The 20,307-nt window shown below is 30.6% G+C and overlaps 1 protein-coding gene and 1 non-coding gene across 2 annotated transcripts in view; one reads left to right on the top strand and one right to left on the bottom strand.

The window, feature by feature from the left end:
• Positions 1-20,307, bottom strand: part of LOC136990715 (serine/threonine-protein kinase 11-interacting protein) — a 58,322-nt gene that overhangs the window by 27,472 nt on the left and 10,543 nt on the right. Inside the window, exons 3-10 of the mRNA XM_067289131.1 lie at positions 19,340-19,507; positions 17,942-18,034; positions 17,396-17,464; positions 12,942-13,071; positions 11,826-11,929; positions 8,945-9,076; positions 2,523-2,817; positions 1,817-1,983 (exon numbers count right to left, since the gene is read on the bottom strand). Coding sequence (XP_067145232.1) covers positions 1,817-1,983; positions 2,523-2,817; positions 8,945-9,076; positions 11,826-11,929; positions 12,942-13,071; positions 17,396-17,464; positions 17,942-18,034; positions 19,340-19,507 — 1,158 coding nt within the window. The remainder of the gene's footprint in view (positions 1-1,816; positions 1,984-2,522; positions 2,818-8,944; positions 9,077-11,825; positions 11,930-12,941; positions 13,072-17,395; positions 17,465-17,941; positions 18,035-19,339; positions 19,508-20,307) is intronic.
• LOC136990794 (U6atac minor spliceosomal RNA) lies at positions 9,899-10,021 on the top strand. The gene has a single exon (XR_010883114.1). It is a non-coding gene; the product is annotated as a U6atac minor spliceosomal RNA (small nuclear RNA).

Consider the following 20,307-nt stretch of genomic DNA (forward strand, 5'->3'; position numbering starts at 1 on the left):
TTGTGCTAATACCGATTAGCATAGAAATGAGTTCTGCAGAAGAATTGGTGCATGATGATATTGCAAAATTATATTTAAAATATGTTTTTACATATAGTGAAAGCATCCTTCAATATCAAGATCTAATTGCAGCTGAGGGTTCTTTGTCAATTTCAGAAGTTACAAAAGTGGTAGGAGGAAACATCAAGTGCTTCGATATTTTCAAATGTGATGCAGTAGGCACGAGTCTCCTCCAAATTAGTTGATGATGGAGAAGTGTTTTTAAACATTAATTAAGTTTGTTTTTCCGGTGACCTGTGTAAATTTTCTTATCGTAAAAATGATGCACAGTGCAAAAATGTTTATTATTTCACATGCTTCTATGACAATTATCATCCACAAAATTTTGCTCCCGAAGAAGCAAACAGACTGAATAATGTTAATAAAAATGTCTTTGTTATTAACAAAATTGGTTTCGAATAACGATAATTTTGTTTATATCTTATCGTCTTCTTGAGTAAATTATAAATATAGTAAATATTACATATGAATCCCATATGTACATGAATATTCAAAAACAATTTTTAAAAAAATATAATAAATTAAAACATAGCAAGAATAAAGTGAAAATTATAGTTTTATTAAAAAAAAGCACATTGATACCAACGGGATTCAAAACACCAGTCTCGTAACTATGAAACTGGCATTCCCCTACCGAGCCACTGGCCACTCTACAAATAATAGAAATTCTAAAGGTTTTAAGTGATTGGTAATTTTCAACTTTAACTTTCTCATTTAATTTTGATTAGTGCACCTTACTGCTTGGCAGGAATCAGTTGTCAGGAATGTACTATAACCTTGTCAAGTGTGATCAAAATCAGCGACCCCAACGTTGTGCTGCCCCCTCGTCAGAGAGAGATCGACATGGATTCGAATTTTGCCACAATATCTATTTCTTGTGGTAATCTCTGTACATTAATGCAGTAAATCCTCGTTAGTTTGAAATTCGAGGTACGAAATAATCATGACTTCCAATTATCAAGTTTCAGATCATCTGTGTTTTACATACATCTGTACACTATGCCAAATGACACGTAACTGACATAATTTATTAAGCAAATAGAATATGGCTACATATACAGAATGCTATTTTCTTTAATTAATAATTATTAATAATAATATTAATGTGAAGGTAAATGGCACATGTTCAGTGAGAATGTCAAAAGCCCAATCTTGCAATCCGTGATACCAGTTGTATTTCATTAAATAAGAGAAAAAGATAGTCCATAAGTAAGATGACACTCAAAAACGTGTTACCATAAAAGCAAAGCCATATTAACCAGATTAAAATTGTTCTTGGTTTATTGTTGTCTTATATTATGGAGGCACTTCAATCTAAACAAACCAGTTAACATATGCATATCACAATACGGACAGAATTTTCGGTCAGGATTTCAAAGTAGCTGTATTTTGAACTAACCAAATTACTTAGCATGTAAATCTCTGTATCCCCAACTGGAGCAAAAGTAGTTACAAACTAATAGGATTTTGAATTATCTGAATTTGAATTAACGAGGATTTCCCGTAAAACAATTACTTTTTGATTCCAGAACATTTGTGTAAAACTGACACACATTAAATAAATTAATTGAACATTACTAAGAAAGGAATGAATAGTCATTACTTCTAAGATAAATCTTCAATAAATTTATAATTCTTTTACATCATATACATATTCTTCATAACCAAATAATTTAATAAAGTATTGATAATATTTGATATATTATCATTAAACGTTGCATCATTAACATGTATAAATATTTTTATATTAACTTACTAGAACCCCTTTGGCATCATCATTGTAAACGACATTAACGTCCCGTTCGAGGACAATTTCCGAACTTTTATCATCAGTCACCCAAACTTCTTCTTTGGAAGTCTTTAAACCCTCGGCCAAATTGTCTTCTACCATCACTTCACAACTTAGAAGTTCCAGTTCATTCTCTAAATATATACAAATAATTATATATAACTTAGAAATTTATATATATATAAATTTCTAAGTTATTTGTATATATAATTAATCTGAAAAAATAAATAAGCTAAGTGAAAAAATAATTTTAAAACTACATAGTGTCTTTCTCTAATAAATTTATATTTAGCAGAATAAAAATGAAAACAACCTTCCACAATACAAAAAGTACAAAAAGCCAAATCCTTTAGATCAAAAATGATTTAGAATGGGACTGAATTCCAAACAGTTCAAAAGTGCAGCAGATCTGGGGAAACAGTTTAATTAGGTAGGAATATTAGAAGAATGGAAGAGAAGTTGTTCTGAGTTAAGGAAGGCGAGAAGAAATACAGAGAAAAAAAGATTTAACTAGAGAAAGATGATGTCACAGAAGAGATGGTCAAGAAAGAAATAAATTAGAGTAACATAGAACAGATATTGTCAAGTTCACATTTAATTATAACCATATTTCTAAATACCATTCTGCTTTTGCCCAAATTAAATTTAAATATTAACATAAATTATAACTTACCAATATTTTCTTTAGAACAGGGTAATTGTGTCATTTCGTCTGTATTATCTAATTCTTTCATATTTATTTCTTTCTGTTTCAAATTTGGAGACGAAGACTGGGATATGGAATTCTCAATTATTTCAGACTTTCTCTTATCTTCTTTTACGTTACTTTCTTTAGTAAATGTTATGTTACAGATGACCGACGGACCATCTGGGTCACCCGAGAAATCTTTATCTTCGTCTGCCACGTTTATCTGTATTGGACTGGAGTTCGTAAATCCGGAAGAAATATCTCTGATCTTCCTTATGTTCTAAATTTAAATTGATTTTTATTAAACAATTAGAATTAATTGCATTTTTATTACTCATATAATATTTTATATGAATATATACAAATAACAAAAAGATTATTTTCCTATAATAATAATATTTAATACTATAAGAACCTAAAGAAACTAAGAAATTGAAGAATATTTCAGTAAAGCAATCAATATTAAAACTTCATTTATTACATCATTCATAAAATTAAATTAATTAATCTAACATAGTTTAATCTTTAAAGTTAAAATTGAAATCAGAAAGTGAAACAGAAATTTCACTAATTTTTTCCCCATTTTTTAAATAATAATAAAGTAAAAAGTCAAAATTAAATTATCGTCAAGAATTACAAAACATTTAAACAAAATACCTGTAATTATAATAATGTAGAAAAATCCAAAATATTTTTTACAACTTTTAAACTGAAAAAAATTCATGTAATTCTATCTTTTTAGTGTTATATTATTTTTTATATAAACTAATTATGAAACATTAAAATCTAAACTTATTAAATAATAAATTGGCTCATAAATAACTTAGCAAATGGAGTATTTTAATGCTAGGAAAGGCACTCGGACAGACTGTTCACAAACGGACAAACCGGCTGTGGATACAAAGCATCCCCAGCCCCTAACCTGATCTTACAACCCAAACAGTGCCTTTTGTGATTTGTCAGGAAGCCAATCGGTCAACAATGTTACCAGACATTAGAAGAGTTGAAAAATGCTGTTTGCTTTCACACAAAACATCTCGACGAACTCTGCACATTACGGTGCTTTTCCCGATTGATGACGAAGCTCATATTGACATTCTGGACTAGTGAAGATAAAATAAAATACAGTGGAACCTCGGTATACGTCTGCTTTAGAATACGTCCAATTCGGAATACGTCCTGTTTGGACAAAACAAATTTTGCTTGGTATACGACTTAATTCAATTATACCTGCCATCTGTACAGCAACAAGTAGCACTATCGGTGTACTAGACCAGACTAGACGTTCGCGGTGCCATGGTTTATAACTTTGTTAAATTTCTTCTGATTTTAGTTTGTAAGTAAAATTTTATTGTTTTATTAATCGTGAATTGCAAAAAGCAAATGAAAAGCAACAGAAAACTAAAAAAATTGACTAGAATCACAATGGAACTGAAAAAAAGAGATTGTTGAGAAATACGAAGGTGGCATGCGTGTCCGAGATTTAGCTGTTGCGTACCGTATTCCGAGAACGACGATATCGACAATCGTGAAAAATAAAGACATTATTAAATCTGCTAACGTGGCGAAAGGGGTTTAATCAATTTCTAAACAGATTATTAGTATTAAGGAGAGTTTGATTTGATATGATTTTGATTTAATGATTTAAATAATATAATACAATATACTGTAATAACTTTAAAAATCTATAATAAAATTAATTTTTTTATTAATGTGCTCAAACAGTGTTTAAATTATTTTACAACCCCATTAATATATCATATCAAGAGGGTTTTTTGTTTTTTACATGAAACGGATTAATCATTTTTACATTACTTCTTATGGGAAAGGTTGGTTTGGTATACGTCCTGTTCGGTATAAGTCCAAGCATCGGGAACGGATTAAGGTCGTATACAGAGGTTCCACTGTACATTCTGGTATCTCCATTACAAGAACAAAGTAAAAACAAGAGGTAATACAACTTCTTAGAGTAGTTGTAGTATACAGTTGTATAATTGTGGTGTAATCTGTACAGATAATATAAGTTTATAGTAGTAAAGTTGTATAATTTTTCTACAGATAATCTTAACAGTTATTGCTTGATTACTTTTACAGAAACATTTTAGTTATAAAATATTTCAATATATTATTCAATGCCTTTATTAAACTTTTTCCATCCAACAAGCACCAAGGATCTTTATGTTCATTATGAATTTGGCAGGCTTGAAATGAGCGATTAAAGATGAGACCCGAGATGTAAGAGTCAGTATTTCTAAAAATCTTATTCGGGCCCAAACTTGAATATTTTGGTGTGTCAAGTGAAAGCCTTTACCATTTCTTCCAGCTAGCCTCGTATCACTTGATTAATAAAGAATTTAATAAGAAAAATTAATAAAATTACTGTATAAGTAGAGCTTTCAAGTAAAAGAAAAATCCAATACCAAAAATAATGACCACGTCACTCTTTTTCATTCACGTGTCTGTAGACACAGGAATGAAAGAGAGTGACATGGTCATTAGCAAACAAAGAAATGACACATTTATTAGAGTTTGGTTTCCCGAAGACTAAACTTAATGTTGACAAATAATGCATTAAGTTAGCACATTTCCTACTGTCTTAATTGGGCAGTTATAAATAATATTTGTGGCAACTCTGTTATTATTAAATTATCATCTTTAGTGCAATCTTTGCTGTTACTATTAGCATTTTTTTTGTTTTGAGATCTGATTTAATAATGTAAATACTGATAAATTATGAACTACTGTATATCAAAATTGAAATAGCTTGACATATCTGTAGGTTAAACCATTAGCCAGAATGGGAGAAAGATGGAAATGGAGAACAGTGACAAATTCTGAATGATCAATGTGTAACATGATGCTTTACGTGAAATCCGAGAGTGGAGAATAATTTTATGTAGTCACTTAAAAATATATTCAATTAGTTAACGATTAAAAGTAACATTTTTAGCATTAGAAATGACACATTTTTGTCACTTTTTGTGGGAAAAGGGGTAATCGAACTTCCCTTCACAAGAGCTTGTCTCAAATGTTGACAAACATCTGGACATCTAACTCATTAGTAAGTCCTGTCAGCTGATGCAAACCCCAAATTTCTATTGGAAGAAATTACGCATAAAAGGGGCAATTTTCCACCATTCGGCACAGTCAACAGTCAAACAGGAACTGCCATAATATCTGGCAAATGAAATAATACACAATTGCCATAAAGGAGATAGATGACCCAGGAATGATTCTGCATTATAGAAGGTAGATCCTGACATAGAAAATAACGCACTCCATATAGTAACTCAAGTCTCTTTCAGAAAAGTAACTCCATGCAACCAGAAGACATCGAGTAACCAGAGGTATTATTATTTGAACCAATTGTAAACTCTCATCTAGAGGTGTATGTAGCTCAGATAGTCGATAATTTAGTTTGTTTCTTTGTAAATTCTTTGTTATTTGTTATCCAACCCGTCTGATCATTTTACTGGTACGGACACTCGAACCGCCTACAATCGGAACTTACCCACGACTTCCTTCCCACTTGCATTTAAGACCCTCCTATATTTTAAGCTATCCAGCGACGCAGTTAGCAGAACTAATGGTTCTGACGATTAAAGGGTTCCCGAGTCTAATCTCAAATGCCATATTCTCACATTTACCTCAAGCATAGTTGTCTGTAGTCAGAAGTGGTTGTGTATAATGTCTTCCTAGAACTGAATGTTGGGGAGTTTGTTTACTGTAGTTTGATTGTTTATTACACAAGAGAGAGGAGTATTAAGTATTAAGACTGTCAACATTATCATGTGTCTTTCTTCTGTGTTTGTGAGAATCACCATCCAATACTATGCACGTACACTTTTGCTACAAATGATAAATTACGGAAATCAGACTGAATTTGAAACCAGATTTGTCATGGTAACAGAATAATTAGTTACTTTTTGCTCAGTCACTAATTTCTTAAAAATGATAAAATTTCAAAACGTTTAATGTTTAAATACACTTTTGGCTTATGGAAAAATAATTTTTTGATTGTTATCAAAACTGATAAATTTATATATCTTTTGATTCTTGTCTAAACACAATTTTGAAAATCTAAAAATGAGTAAAAAAGTATAAATGATTTAACAATTTCAAATTTAAATAAAGCACAAAACTAATCAAGAGCTAGTTATAATTATTTATACAAAAATATGAATATTGTGAGCTTGCCGACTAGAGGAGGCGAAATCTTTAGTCTCACATCAGGATGGATAAGGGTGCTGTCTGTATGGGGTGGTGGTGGCAGAGACACTGATATGAGATGCCTTTACAAAAAATCCATTTATTTGTAACAAACTATTGGTTTACATAATTTTGGCAACAAATCCCTTTTCTGTATGGCAATCATAGACTAGAGAGTTCATCCCAGAAGACGTAGACGATGCATCCTGTAATGAAGTTTTGACAAAGTCCTGGGGTAGAGGTGAGATGGAATTCAGTGGGTGGATGGAACAGTCACCATGTGTTCAGACAGAGAGAATTAGGTGATGTGACTTGATCGATTACAGAGATTGACAGAGAGGATTAGGTGATGTGACTTGTCGATGTTGCTCAATTGAGTAAAGGATTAATACAGGTTCGAATTGGCAGCACAATCACAATTAGGGTTTTTCATTTCCCAGTCTTTTGCTTGTCCTGGGATTCCAAGAAATCCCGGGACAAAATTAATTATTTTTAAAATATACAAATTATCATGAAATCAAATGATATAATTATTTTTCATTTTTTAAAGTAATTTAATACATCCTGCAACCTCCAAAATCATATTAATAATGCTGTGTAAGATATATATTAAAAATTACCTTTGAATTACGTAAACATTTTTACAAATAGAAAAAATTTATTAAAGATTGCTGGAAACTGCATACAACAAAAAAAAAAAAACTTAGATCAAACATCTAACTTAAAAGGTAATTTTCGTTTTCTAAATAAAACATAATACAAAATATTATTGTAAATTTTTATAATAAGATTTTAAAAAGCAAAGATGGTCAATATTCCGATCACTCAATTTGATTCTTATTTTAGTAATGAAAAGTCTTGCTACCGAGAATGCCCTTTCCAATTCAATTGATGTGAGTGGAATTCTGTCTTCTCTTAAATGCGTTAAACACATGTTGTGTTTTTTAGCCTGTAGCCTGGAAGATTTCTAGTTTGTTTTTGAGATTGCGGTACTTCTTTTGCAGTTTAGTATTCTTGATTTGTCTACCTTGGCTGCTTTAATAGAAACATCAAGCTTATAGCCCAATAATTTGGCAGTTTGTTTGTCTTTAATAATCAGGTTTATGAAGAAAAACTTTATATTCGTCTGTATCCTTGCCCAATTTGCACGACCTGGCGTTACGCAGTTATTGAAGCCACTGGGCATGGTTAACAGCGTAAGCAGTTATTCCAGATATTACAGGTCTGACAAGTAAAGAATTTTCAGAATCTTGCCACAAATAAGCCACATATTGATTATTTACCATTTGTGACATGCCATCCCAAGCAAAAATGTAAAAAATTAATAAGTAGGTTTAAAATTAATAATTGTATTCTGACTGTTTATGAGTTAATTATACTTTCTACTTGCAAAATTTCCTCAATCTTAACAGAAAATAAGTAAAAAGTGAATTTTTAAGAAATTTGCAGGATTTCCCAGGATGAGAAAAATTTCCCGGGTTAAAAGAGCAACCGGGATCCCGTTTGAAAAACCCTAACCGCAATAAACACTCTGCTTCTCAACCTTGAAATCCAGGGTTTTTATGGGATTTCTCCCCAAATCTCTTCCTCTGATTAGTTCTGACTTTTTTCATTGTTTCCCAATTTATCTCTTCCCATTTTCCAGATAGAAATAAGATCAATTCAGGTCCCAAGAAAAAGTCTATCTGAGACAATCTACCTGACACCATACCTCGACTGACTGGAAGATGTTGATAGAACTAAGAAACCTGCGCTTGTACTTTAGCCTATTATTTTCTTTTCTCTTGACATTTTAGAATGTTAACAATCTATTGTGACATTTTCTGATTGTCAAACCTCCTCTTTTCCCCAATTCAATTTACTTCTATCTATTGTATACGATTTGCTAAAATCAAAGTTAGATCTCTCTGCTTGACACTAATTTATTACCCATCACAAGTTAGAGTTGCCCACAGGATTTGCTTATTTACTCTTGCATTGCATTTGTTTTTATAACAACTTCCTGTTCAATTGTTTAACATTTCCATCAAATTAATAACAGATTTGGACCTGGTCTGGAACCTCACAATATTAAAAATGGTTGTGTTCGACACTTATAAACACAGATTGCCACAGTCTTTCTACATTATTTTAAGTTCTAAAAATCCATTAAAAGTCAATTTATGTTTTTGTAACGTATAAATAAGATAAATACTTACAAACATTTGTTTTTTGGTGAGTCGACAGTTATCGAGACACAATCCACTCATACAGACGTTGAGATGCAAATTCTTCACCATAATCGCTTTGTATTCCGGATGTAGAATGACCGGATTTCCAACCAACTTTAACTAATTAAATAATCAAAATAACATTTTTCAGATATTTTAATCTTATTTCTGTAATATTAATATGTAGTAGACTTCTATTATTTTGACCTAACTGTTCCTGGAAAACCTTTGTTAACTGCATAATTAATTTCTCATGAACATCATAAATTTAGATAACATTTCTGAAAATATAGTTTGAACTATATAATATCGGAGACGACTGACAAAAACTACGATATTAAATATGGCGTCTTGTACGACTGTAATTGGGACAGCCAATAACAATTACAGATCCCCAACAAATCTAGATTACAAGTCCTTTCCTCGAGCAACGAGTTTGCATAAATGTGTAATAAAATCAAATTTATAATAATAATTGAGAGCAACTTTAACTAGCATTCAATTGTTAAGCATAACATTATATAAATTTAGGTATGCTAATATGGCATCTTCACAGTAACTGTACTAACTTCAAACTCAAATTTTTCCCTCTACAAGCAGCCGTAGTCATAAAAGAAGATTTATATCAATTGTAAAGACAAAGATTACAAAAGAAAAGTCCATTTTATCTATGAAATACGTGCCATTACAAAAAAGTATTCAGCATTTATACGTTCATGCAGAAGAAATAAAAACTTTAAAATTATCGCAATTGATATTTACAGATTATTTGTGTGTTTTATTATACTCTATTACAATATATATATATGCAAACACACAAACAAAGTAAAAAAAAACTTAGTAAATGTAGGTCAAGAATGCAACTGTTTCTGAGATAAATAATCCAACAGACTTGGAATTTTTGAGAGATAGCCAACCCATAAGGTGCCAAGTATGCATGGAGTATTGAATGAAAGGAGAGATGGTTAGCACACCTCTTGATAAGGATGGAATGGCCTCTGGGCCTCAACACAAATACGATTAAGGCACTGCTGCCTACTTAGCGGCACTTAACTGAATTTTTATGGCCTTTTTGTACTCTCTGAGCCATAAAGGGCCGAAAACCACAAATAAAAAAAAAGCATGCATGAAAATAACACGTGGAATACCTTCTGTTAACATCAAAACAAAGATTTGGCAACTTGCCTTCTCTTTCCACGTCCAACATAGAAGCCAACAAGTCAGTCGTAGTACTAACATAGAAAATTATTAATGTCTCAGAATTGGTTGAGTTATGTTTACTAAGGAATTTTACTCAGTATGGTGTGTACTATCCACCACATAAATGCAAATGCTTTAACACCTTCTATATTTTTTGCTGTTGTTAAAGAGTTATAGCATAGAGCTAAATAAATTTAAAAGTTTTATAACAAAACATATCCTGTTTTTGCAGATTTTAAAAACAAATTACAAAAATTAATTTTAATTAATGTCGGCAATAATTGGAAGACTCGTTCGGATGCAAAATGCATGCTGGATAGTAAAACTTTAGTTTTGAAGTAATTTTTTTAAAACTGTTTACAATTTATTTATCCCTAAAATCAAATAGTAAATAATACATTGTTTTCATAAATAAATATTTTTCTATTAAATTTAAACTACGAATAAAATTTTTAATACTAAAGTTTTCCATAGAACAGAACGTATTAGAAATAATGGAAAAAATTAATATCACGTAAACACGATACTCTAATTTATTAGCACTCGATAAATTTAAATTAAATAGTACTTTCTAGAATACTTTCGTGCAACCAAACCGATCTTTTAAATACAGAGTCGGTTATTTGAAAGTACTTGAGAATGATACTTAATTTATGTTAGAGTTCCAATAAAAGAGTTTTTATACATGTAATAATTTAAGAAATTGCAGATTTATTCATTATTTGTAATTTAATGTTATTTTAAAGTTTGACTTTTTTGTATATGGAATAAATTTTGGCCTCACAGTGCTGTCGTGATAATTCGTGTAATCTTATAATACAGTAAACCCTTGTTACAATGCTCGTTCAAACACATTGCACTTTTTCTTCTCTTCCAAATGTAAAAGTGCTTTAGCCAACAATGTTTAAAAAATCAGTTGCTGTTGAATTATCTTATTCCAATCATTGCACTCAAAACCAAAAGCAAGAGGCAATCATTGCCTCAAGAGCTGCAATCACAAAAAAGCAAATGGATGCAAAGATCGAAAATAAACAAAAAAGGTGGATAGATAAATCAATTGTAGCATGCCACTTAATATATTGCTCGTTAATTTTTCAAGCATCTATACACCTGTTTTTTAGACTACCTCTTTCTCAAAGATCATATTTTTACTGCATTTCGCAAAATATTGTTAATTCCAAATATTTACTTCACATTGATTATTTCCATTTCCGAAAGGCGTAAGTAATGATTATTATACAATTCTTAATTTTTTTTATATATTTTTATATTATTTTGCTTTGTTTTATTTTATTAATTGTATTTTATGTATTTTAAATCAGGGTTTTACTGTTAATAAGGGGGAGAAAATCTAATGTTGCAAGACTTTTCCTGTTGTAATTGAAAAATAAAACAAATGTAAATAATAAATAAAAACAACATGCTACACGTGCATGCAGAGAGAAACAAACTACAAAATTACAGCCATTAGTATTTACAGATTACTTGCATTTTTACTATACTCTACATTTTTACTGTGTGAGTAATCTAAATTCATATATGTTAAAGTGATTACAAAATAATTAGCATTGTCTACCTTTTAATAATTCTTAATAAACAATTTATTAAGAAAACATACAAGAAAAAACTATATGCTTTAGAAAATCATAATAGTATATACAATACTTACCACTTTCAAATAAGGTAATTTGTTTAATGGGCGAAGAAGCATAGGTTCAGACAAACAGTTATAACTTAAATCTAAATCTTCTAAATTTCGAAGATATTCCAAACCTAAAACAAATATACACTATTATAATATCTTTATCAGATTGTGAGCTTTGTTTATCATCATCAATGGTGAAAATTGTTACATTTAAGTTGTTAAATAGTGTCAGATCTCGACAAGAGATCAAAACAACTCTATCCAATCTGTGCAATCCTTTGCACCTCTCCGACTGTTAAGTGGCCAGAGATTAGTTGAGAAGTTTTGATTAAATCCGTTATTTAATGTGCCTGTCCTTATCTTTACATTCCGTATTCTGTCAATCCCTATTTCTAAATCTCTGTATTTGCCAAGTTTCTGCACGTCTCTTCGCATGACATTTGTATTGGCTAAAACTACATTGGCAGGCAGATTCACCTTTCCTTTTTCACATAAGAACAGTATTGAGATTGTTTGCTAGGTTGATCCCATCTGTTGCTAATGATATATGCCATATAATAGTGATAACCTTCTAGAGAATAGTTTAGGAAATCCTTGAATCTAAATGTATCTTACCATACTAGACACTTAGTTCTGAACCGGGAACATTTTAGTTACTGAAAATATTGAAGAAACTGCATCCCATGCTACACATAGTCCAGACTTAGCACCCTCTGATTTTTACATTCTTGGACCTTTTAAACACTTCTGAAATGATCAAGAAGGTAAAGATGCATATGTGGACTTTTTCAAATCATTAAGTGGAGAATTTTTTCAAAAAGGAATTTTTACACCCTTGTCTTCTGCTGAAAAAAGCATTTAGAAAAAATGGCAACTATGTAGAAAAATAGCTTAGATTGTGTACTTTCTAATGGTTAATTTAATATTTTGATGTAATTTGTTATTAAGATGTACAAAAGACTGTATCTTACTTTTGAGACCAACCCCGTAGTGTAATAAAATGTAATATTCTTAAATAATTTGATTCGCAAATAAAATTTTTCTAGAGGTAACAACAAAACAATATCTGTCTATCTTTTAATAAGCAATTAATTACTAAATAATACTAATTTATTATAGATTATACATTATATAACCTACCACCCAAGTCTTCAATCTTATTATTCCTGAGACAAAGTTTCTTTAGGGAGTCAAATACCTCATAGTAGAATACTGGGAGACTTTCCAAAAGATTGTAGCCGAGATTCACGGCATTTAATTTATGGAGATGCTTGAAAAATAATAAATTGTCTATTATTATATTTATTTATAATATGAATAAATTTGTCAAAATCAACTAGCTATAAGTATTATGATAGAATTAAAGATTTATGTAAATATTGAATATTAATGAGTAGATTACTTTATTGAGGAAGAATTTAAAATTAAACAGATTGTAGAATGTCTGGTAAAACTACATTCTGAATGGCAGGTTTGGATCCCCTCCCAAATTTTAGATGTCCTAGACAACTAAAAACTTCAAAAGGAACCATCTCTAATTGTGATCCTTGGTAACATATCTGCCTCCAAAATTTTCATGTGTTAAACACACAATGGGCTTGATGGAGCATGCAGCACAACTCTAATCATGCCCCAGAAGTAGTCAGTGCAATGGCATTTCTCATATTTTATGAGCTTTTTAACCATCTCTAGTAAAGTAGAAAATAGTTAATCTTTAGCATTGTTTTGAGAAATAGTTCTGGATTTTTTTGAGTAATTTTCAGGAACTATATCTCGCAAAGAGTCACAAGTAGACCATTGCTTCCTTTGACTTTTATTACTCCTATGGGCACAGTCTACAGCTCCAATAAGGTCCCAACTGCCTCATTCGGGAACTACATTTGTACCAAATGTCTGTTGGAAAAATTACGTTAAAGTTAACAAACACAGTTAGCATTTTTGCTTTCATTGCACTTCCATGAAACTTTTGGTCATCCCTAAATAAATCATGACAATGATGATACACAACAATATATTAGTGTTATAAATTCAAACAAATAACAATTAACTGCAAAATAAAACCATTTATTAGAAACATGAGTTCATTACTTGTTGTAAATCTTTTTTTTTCCATAATATGAAAGAACTCCACATAGTGTTGGTCTAAAATTTCATTAAAATTCAGTCCTTAATGAAGCCACTTCCAATTCTGCTAAACAGATTAATGAGAAATAGCTTTCTGATTGAAAAAACAGTAGTTTAATTAACTAAATTTGAACCCAAATGCATAGAATTCATCAATTTTTCAATTCAAATTTGCCCAATCATAACTATTTTTGTCCAAATTATTAATTAAAAAATATCATTGAAAGCAATTATTTTTGTAAAGAAAATACTTCTCAGTAAACATTTATAAATATCAGAAATTACATAATTAACTTTGTTCATAAGAAGTTTTATGAAGCATATATCAAATATAATTTGATAACAACACACCTATCCAATATATTAGAATTACCAAACAATCTGCCAGATGTTTTTATCACGTGATATTCATACTAATTAGTGATTCGAACAAAAGTTTGACTAGAAATAGGTGGTTAAATCATCTCTTGATGAATGTAATAATTTTAACTAAATTTTTAATCTTTATTTAGAATACTCTAGACGAAAGCAATTGTCCCAGTATGGAACTCAAACCTGCAACATCTGCTTGCTATGAAGTTGCATTGCCAGTTACAGTATTTGAAACTCTGTCCAATCTTTGCCTCCAAAGCCATTAATTTATATATAACCACATTGGTCACTGACAGAACTCCATTCACTAGTCTCACACTCATACTCACATCATGCCAGAGTTAAAGTTCACTGAAAGCCATAAAGGGCCAAGGGCACTAATTCATACCCGGTAGACAATGCAAGTGACCAGTACAATTATATCTAAATTAATTAACTAACAGTTCTAAATGCAAAGATCAGAGAAGGGTCTGGATAGTTTAGCTAACAATGCAACTGTGCAGCAAGCAGGAGTTGCAGGTTTAAGTCCCACTCCAGGTAAATTCCTTATTTCCAGAGTTTTCTAACTTAAAACTAAAAATTTATTTATTTATAATAATTAAATTTATCAATAGATGGTAGCCTAACTGCCTACCTGTAATCAAATTACAGTGGAAACTCAGTATACGTCTGCTTTAGAATACGTCCTGTTTGGACGAAACAAATTTTGCTCGGTATACGACTTCTGTTTGGTATACGATTTAATTCAATTACATGCGCCATCTACGAACAAGTAGCACTATCGATGTACTAGACCAGACTAGAAGTTCGCGATGCCACGGTCTATAACTTTGTTAAATTTCTTCCGATTTTAGTTTAATAAAAACAATAAAATTTTACTTACAATCATGAATTGCAAAAAGCAAAATGAAAAGCAACAGAAAACTAAAAAATTGACTAGAACCACAATGGAACTGAAAAAAGAGATTGTTGAGAAATACTAAGGTGGCATGCATGTTCGAGATTTAGCTGTTGCGTACCGTATTCCGAGAACGACGATATCGACAATCGTGAAAAATAAAGACATTATTAAATCTGCTAATGTGGCGAAAGGGGTTTAATCAATTTCTAAACAGATTATTAGTATTAAGGAGAGTTTGATTTGATATGATTTTGATTTAATGATTTAAATAATATAATACAATATACTGTAATAACTTTAAAAATCTATAATAAAATTAATTTTTTTATTAATGTGCTCAAACAGTGTTTAAATTATTTTACAACCCCATTAATATATCATATCAAGAGGGTTTTTTGTTTTTTACATGAAAACGGATTAATCATTTTAACATTACTTCTTATGGGAAAGTTTGGTTTGGTATACGTCCTGTTCGGTATAAGTCCAAGCATCAGGAACAGATTAAGGTCGTATACCGAGGTTCCACTGTACTTTATTTTGGGTCATTAATTAGTGTGACTATAGTCCAATAAAAATCTGGCTTGTTTGATAATAATTTCAATATAACTGATATACACAAAATGCAAAATAATTTAAAATCCCTTCAATTCCAATCCCATACTTGTACCAATACTTTTTGTCATCATTGGCGATTAGTTAACAATGACAAAATGCCAAATTCAATTTACTACCACGATCAACATTATTAAATTCATATGTAGTTCCACAGATTAACTTTGATATCTGAACATATTAAGCATATTTTCCAACTCTGTGTTCTAAATATATGTTACCAGCCAAACTAGTTTGTTCTATGCGTGTCAGGATATACTAGTTTGGCCTAAATACTTTAGGCTTAACCAGTTTGACCTAGGCCAAACTGATTTAGAATTATTATTCAAGTTTATTAATGGTTAAAATAAAATCGTCTCCGATTCCAGCAATCAGAAGACAGGGAACAGTGGGGACACACATTCTAACCTAACCTAACCTATTCTAATAATTTGGTTGCTAATAATTATGGTAATTTATTAGAATAGGTTAGGTTAGGTTATAACATGTGTCCTCACTGTTCCCTGTCTTCTGATTGCTGGAATCGGAGACGAGCCGCCATCTTCGATACCAAGGGTAACATTAACCCCGTTTTTTACAATTAAGTAGACTATGTTTGAATAAATACTGTTCATCTAATTGATTGCCTTTTAATTTTATTTTAACCATTAATATACTTGAATAATAATTCTAAATCAGTTCGGCCTAGGTCAAACTAGTTTGGCCTGAAATCAGATTTGGCCAGTAACATATACACTCACAACTGCCATAAATAATTGGGCTATATTTTGGAAATAATAATACAAATAAATTTGGCACTAGAGGGAGGTGTTAGGCACCAGTGGCGTAGCTAGAGGGTGCGGTAGGTGCGGTCTGCACCAGGGCCACAAAATCACAAGAAAAGACCCGAAAAATTTTTCATGGCAATCAGAACAAAGCAAAATCGCAAAATTTGGCATTTGGATGCTCGAGCTGGAGCCCCTATAACACGGGAAAACCAGCAACTCAAGTGTAATCTAGTTATATACTATATAAACCACTACACAAAAATATTTTCACATCATTCATCAAACGAAAGAAATTGAACATCTAAATGCAATGGTTTAAACGGAATAAATAAATTCAAAAGCCGAAATTTATAGAAAAAATTACTTGTTTTTGTTTGGCCGTTCCCGATTACCATTACGGAAAAAGGACATCCCTGCCGAAAAAATTTTTTTGGGGGCCCACAAATCAGGTTCCGCACCGGGCCCGGAGAACCGTAGCTATGCCACTGTTAGGCATCATCTCACGTTAAAATTAATTTAGAATAAACCGGAAGAAAAGAATTGGTCCAAAGCAGGACTCTAACCCACAACTCCCGCTTACCATGCACACGCATTGTCAGTTACACTACCTGGAACTATAACCCGATTTATTTACAGCAGTTGTGGATGTCTATTTGCTAAGCATTAGGTTTCGGTTGGTGTTTATATTAGTTCTAAATATTTTTCAAGACTTATAAAACTCATACTGTGTTCTAATTGAACACAGTATGAGTTTTATCTCAAACTTAACTGCATTTGAATAAAAAAAAACTGTTTTTTATTTATTAAAATTAACTCACCTGAAGTCCATTGGTTACTTTTAATTTATTATGGCTTACATTAAAAGTTTCCAAATTTGGAAATAATTTCTGAAATTAAATAAAATCCTAAATTAGAATAATATTAATTTTTGTATTTTTCTACGTGTTAGGGCTTTACAATTATTTGTGTTTTTGTAGAATACTTTTACATTTAAAATTACAAGATGAGTCAAAGTTTTGTGCACTTTACATGTACAAACTTCCAAATGATTTTGTATTATCCTGAATAAATCCTGTCTTTCACCCACCTAAGTTTCTTTTATGATTTTACAACATTCTAATAATTCCTTAATGTTTCTTGGGAATTTTGGTATATAACCAAATTAGTTTATTGAACTTTTTTTAATTAAACAATATGAAAAAAGTCAATTTTCCATTTTACTTCTCATTATAACCCATATTTTGATGAAAATTTCTTTTTAAAAGTGGAATGTGTTAAATTTGTAAGAAATTTAAATTCAAAACAATAGAATAATTCTCTGTCTTATAAAAAACACAATCATATGCTAATTAAAGAAAACTTACAATGAATTCGTCTATTTTCTCGAGATAATTGTGAGATAAATCGAGATGTCTGAGTGCCACCCAACTGGAACAAGTTCCGTTAACCGTAAATGCCTAAAATAAAATTTAAAATATTTTAAACATTAAACTCAAAAATACTTTATTATTATTTTTGTGTTCGTGGAATGTTTCCTACATGGCATATACACCAGTGCCTGGTGCGATGCTGGACTGAAGTCTATGCATAACTACAGAAAAAACTTTTGTTTATATGATGTTCATTTATGCATCTGTGTTTAAGAATTTCCTATGTAATGTGTATTTAGTACGACAACTTTTTGTATAGTGATGTATGTGCCTCTGTGAAGCCCTAACTTTGAGACATTTGTATAGTGCATGTGGTACGATATCCGCACAAAAAAAGACTATTAGCACATTAAGTACTTTACTGATATGTGTACTTGTAGTGCAATTGCTGGGTGCATAAAATCTGTATTTGTGTGCAAGCTTTTGAAGTATTATATTTGCAATTTGGTTACATTGATGTATGTAATCAGTTTGTGTTAGAAGCATGCACCCAATGATGTATATATTTATAGTAAAGTGATTATGCACTACAAGAAGAAACCATTTGCAGTACCTCTATTGGTAAAGTTTGGAAGTTATCACTTTCATCATCTCAAAAACAATGCATGGTACAGAAAAAAGTTAATTATAAAATTGTATGGCTTAATAGGAAAGGACACACCATACACACAAATAGCATGAATAGAAAGTGTGAAATGCTAATGTGCATAGATGGAAAAATGTGTACTTCTCATATAATGTCTCAGTAAACCTTACTGTCAACTCAGCAGAACATGCTTAAAGCTCTTCAAAAATTTTGGCTTACACCAAAGACCACCTTCAGAAAACAAAAGTGTTCTAAAATAGAATGCTTGAAACACAGACTTCAAATTTGATCGTATGGAATTTGATGTTTGAATGCAAATTCTACTTTAGAACTCTTATTGTTTCCTGAAGAAGGTTTTTGATGTAGGCCAAAAACATCTGAAGAGTTTTGATGCTGATGTATGAGGTTTACTGAGACATTATATAATTGCTATCCAGTTCAAAGTCTAAAGAATTTTTTATGGTATGTGTACTTCTTGTGCATTCATTTTTCTAGTCTTATTTTCCTATGTCTTTGTGCTGATTCATTACCATGTGTTTTATGCTGTGCATCACTCACATATGTTAGTAGGTAAGGACCTTGATATGCATACTTTATATAAATGTATGTATTTCATTACATATTTTAAAACTATGTTTATATCACAGTATCAGTTAACTAAAAACTATTAACAAAGCAAAAATAGTACATAAGTTAATTTAAGATTACAAACATAAAATAAATTGTGATTATTTTATTAATTTTACCTCCAAATGAAACACACTACCACTGCATATTAAAATTTCAAGTTGCTTCTGTAATTGAGCAATACCTAAGAGAAGATGAATGGGAACTTTTTTCAATTCTAACATCCATAGCATATGGAATGCTGACAGGTTAATTCCACCCTGGACGGTCTCTGCATTGTTTAAAATCTAAAACAAAGAAAGATAAATTGATTTAATACACAAAAAGAAAAAAATTAAACAACATTTATATTAATAAACTACTTAATGATATTTTGTCTGTGTCCTTGAGTTAGTTTATATGTATGAGACACGCGAGTGATCTGCTAAGGATGGAATGTCTCGTGGAGGCCTTTCTTTGAGAAACTTGCCCTATTTAGCTGTCACAAACATGAAGAAAACTTGAAAAACTCCACATGGCAAGCCCAATTTAGTAGTAGTAGTTTTTTCTAATTCCAAAACATATCCAAGAAGTAATTTAAAAAGTTTTTTCAGGTTTTCTTAAATGTATTTTACATATATGATAAAATGGACAATAAATTCTACAAAAACTGATAAATTTTTAGTGCTGATATGTATATTTCAAGTTTTTATTGCTGGTTCATATGTTGATGGGTTTATGGAATGTTAAATAGAAGAAATTTAATAAAAATACACAAAAGCATCTAAACGAATTAACTACTTAGAGAATGAGAAATGCAGCACAATAAAAATTTCTCTTACATTTTTATTAAAATTTCAACTGCTTAATGTTGCTGGTAACTTTTTACTAACTAGTTTGTAACAATGTGCAACTATATCCATGACACTGTAGGTTAAAACTATCTGAATAATGTAATTTTATCAATATCAAAATCATTTAAAATCAAATATTTTTAGTTTATTTAATATTTCAAATAAACAAAGTTATAATTTTAATATTTTAAGTACAAAATTTCAAACAAGATAGTTTTCTATTTTTGTTTTGAAGTTGACATTATGCAAGTGAC

Source organism: Centruroides vittatus, unplaced genomic scaffold (genome assembly GCF_030686945.1).
Source record: "Centruroides vittatus isolate TY-2023 unplaced genomic scaffold, ASM3068694v2 contig_134, whole genome shotgun sequence".
Lineage (NCBI taxonomy): Eukaryota > Metazoa > Arthropoda > Arachnida > Scorpiones > Buthidae > Centruroides > Centruroides vittatus.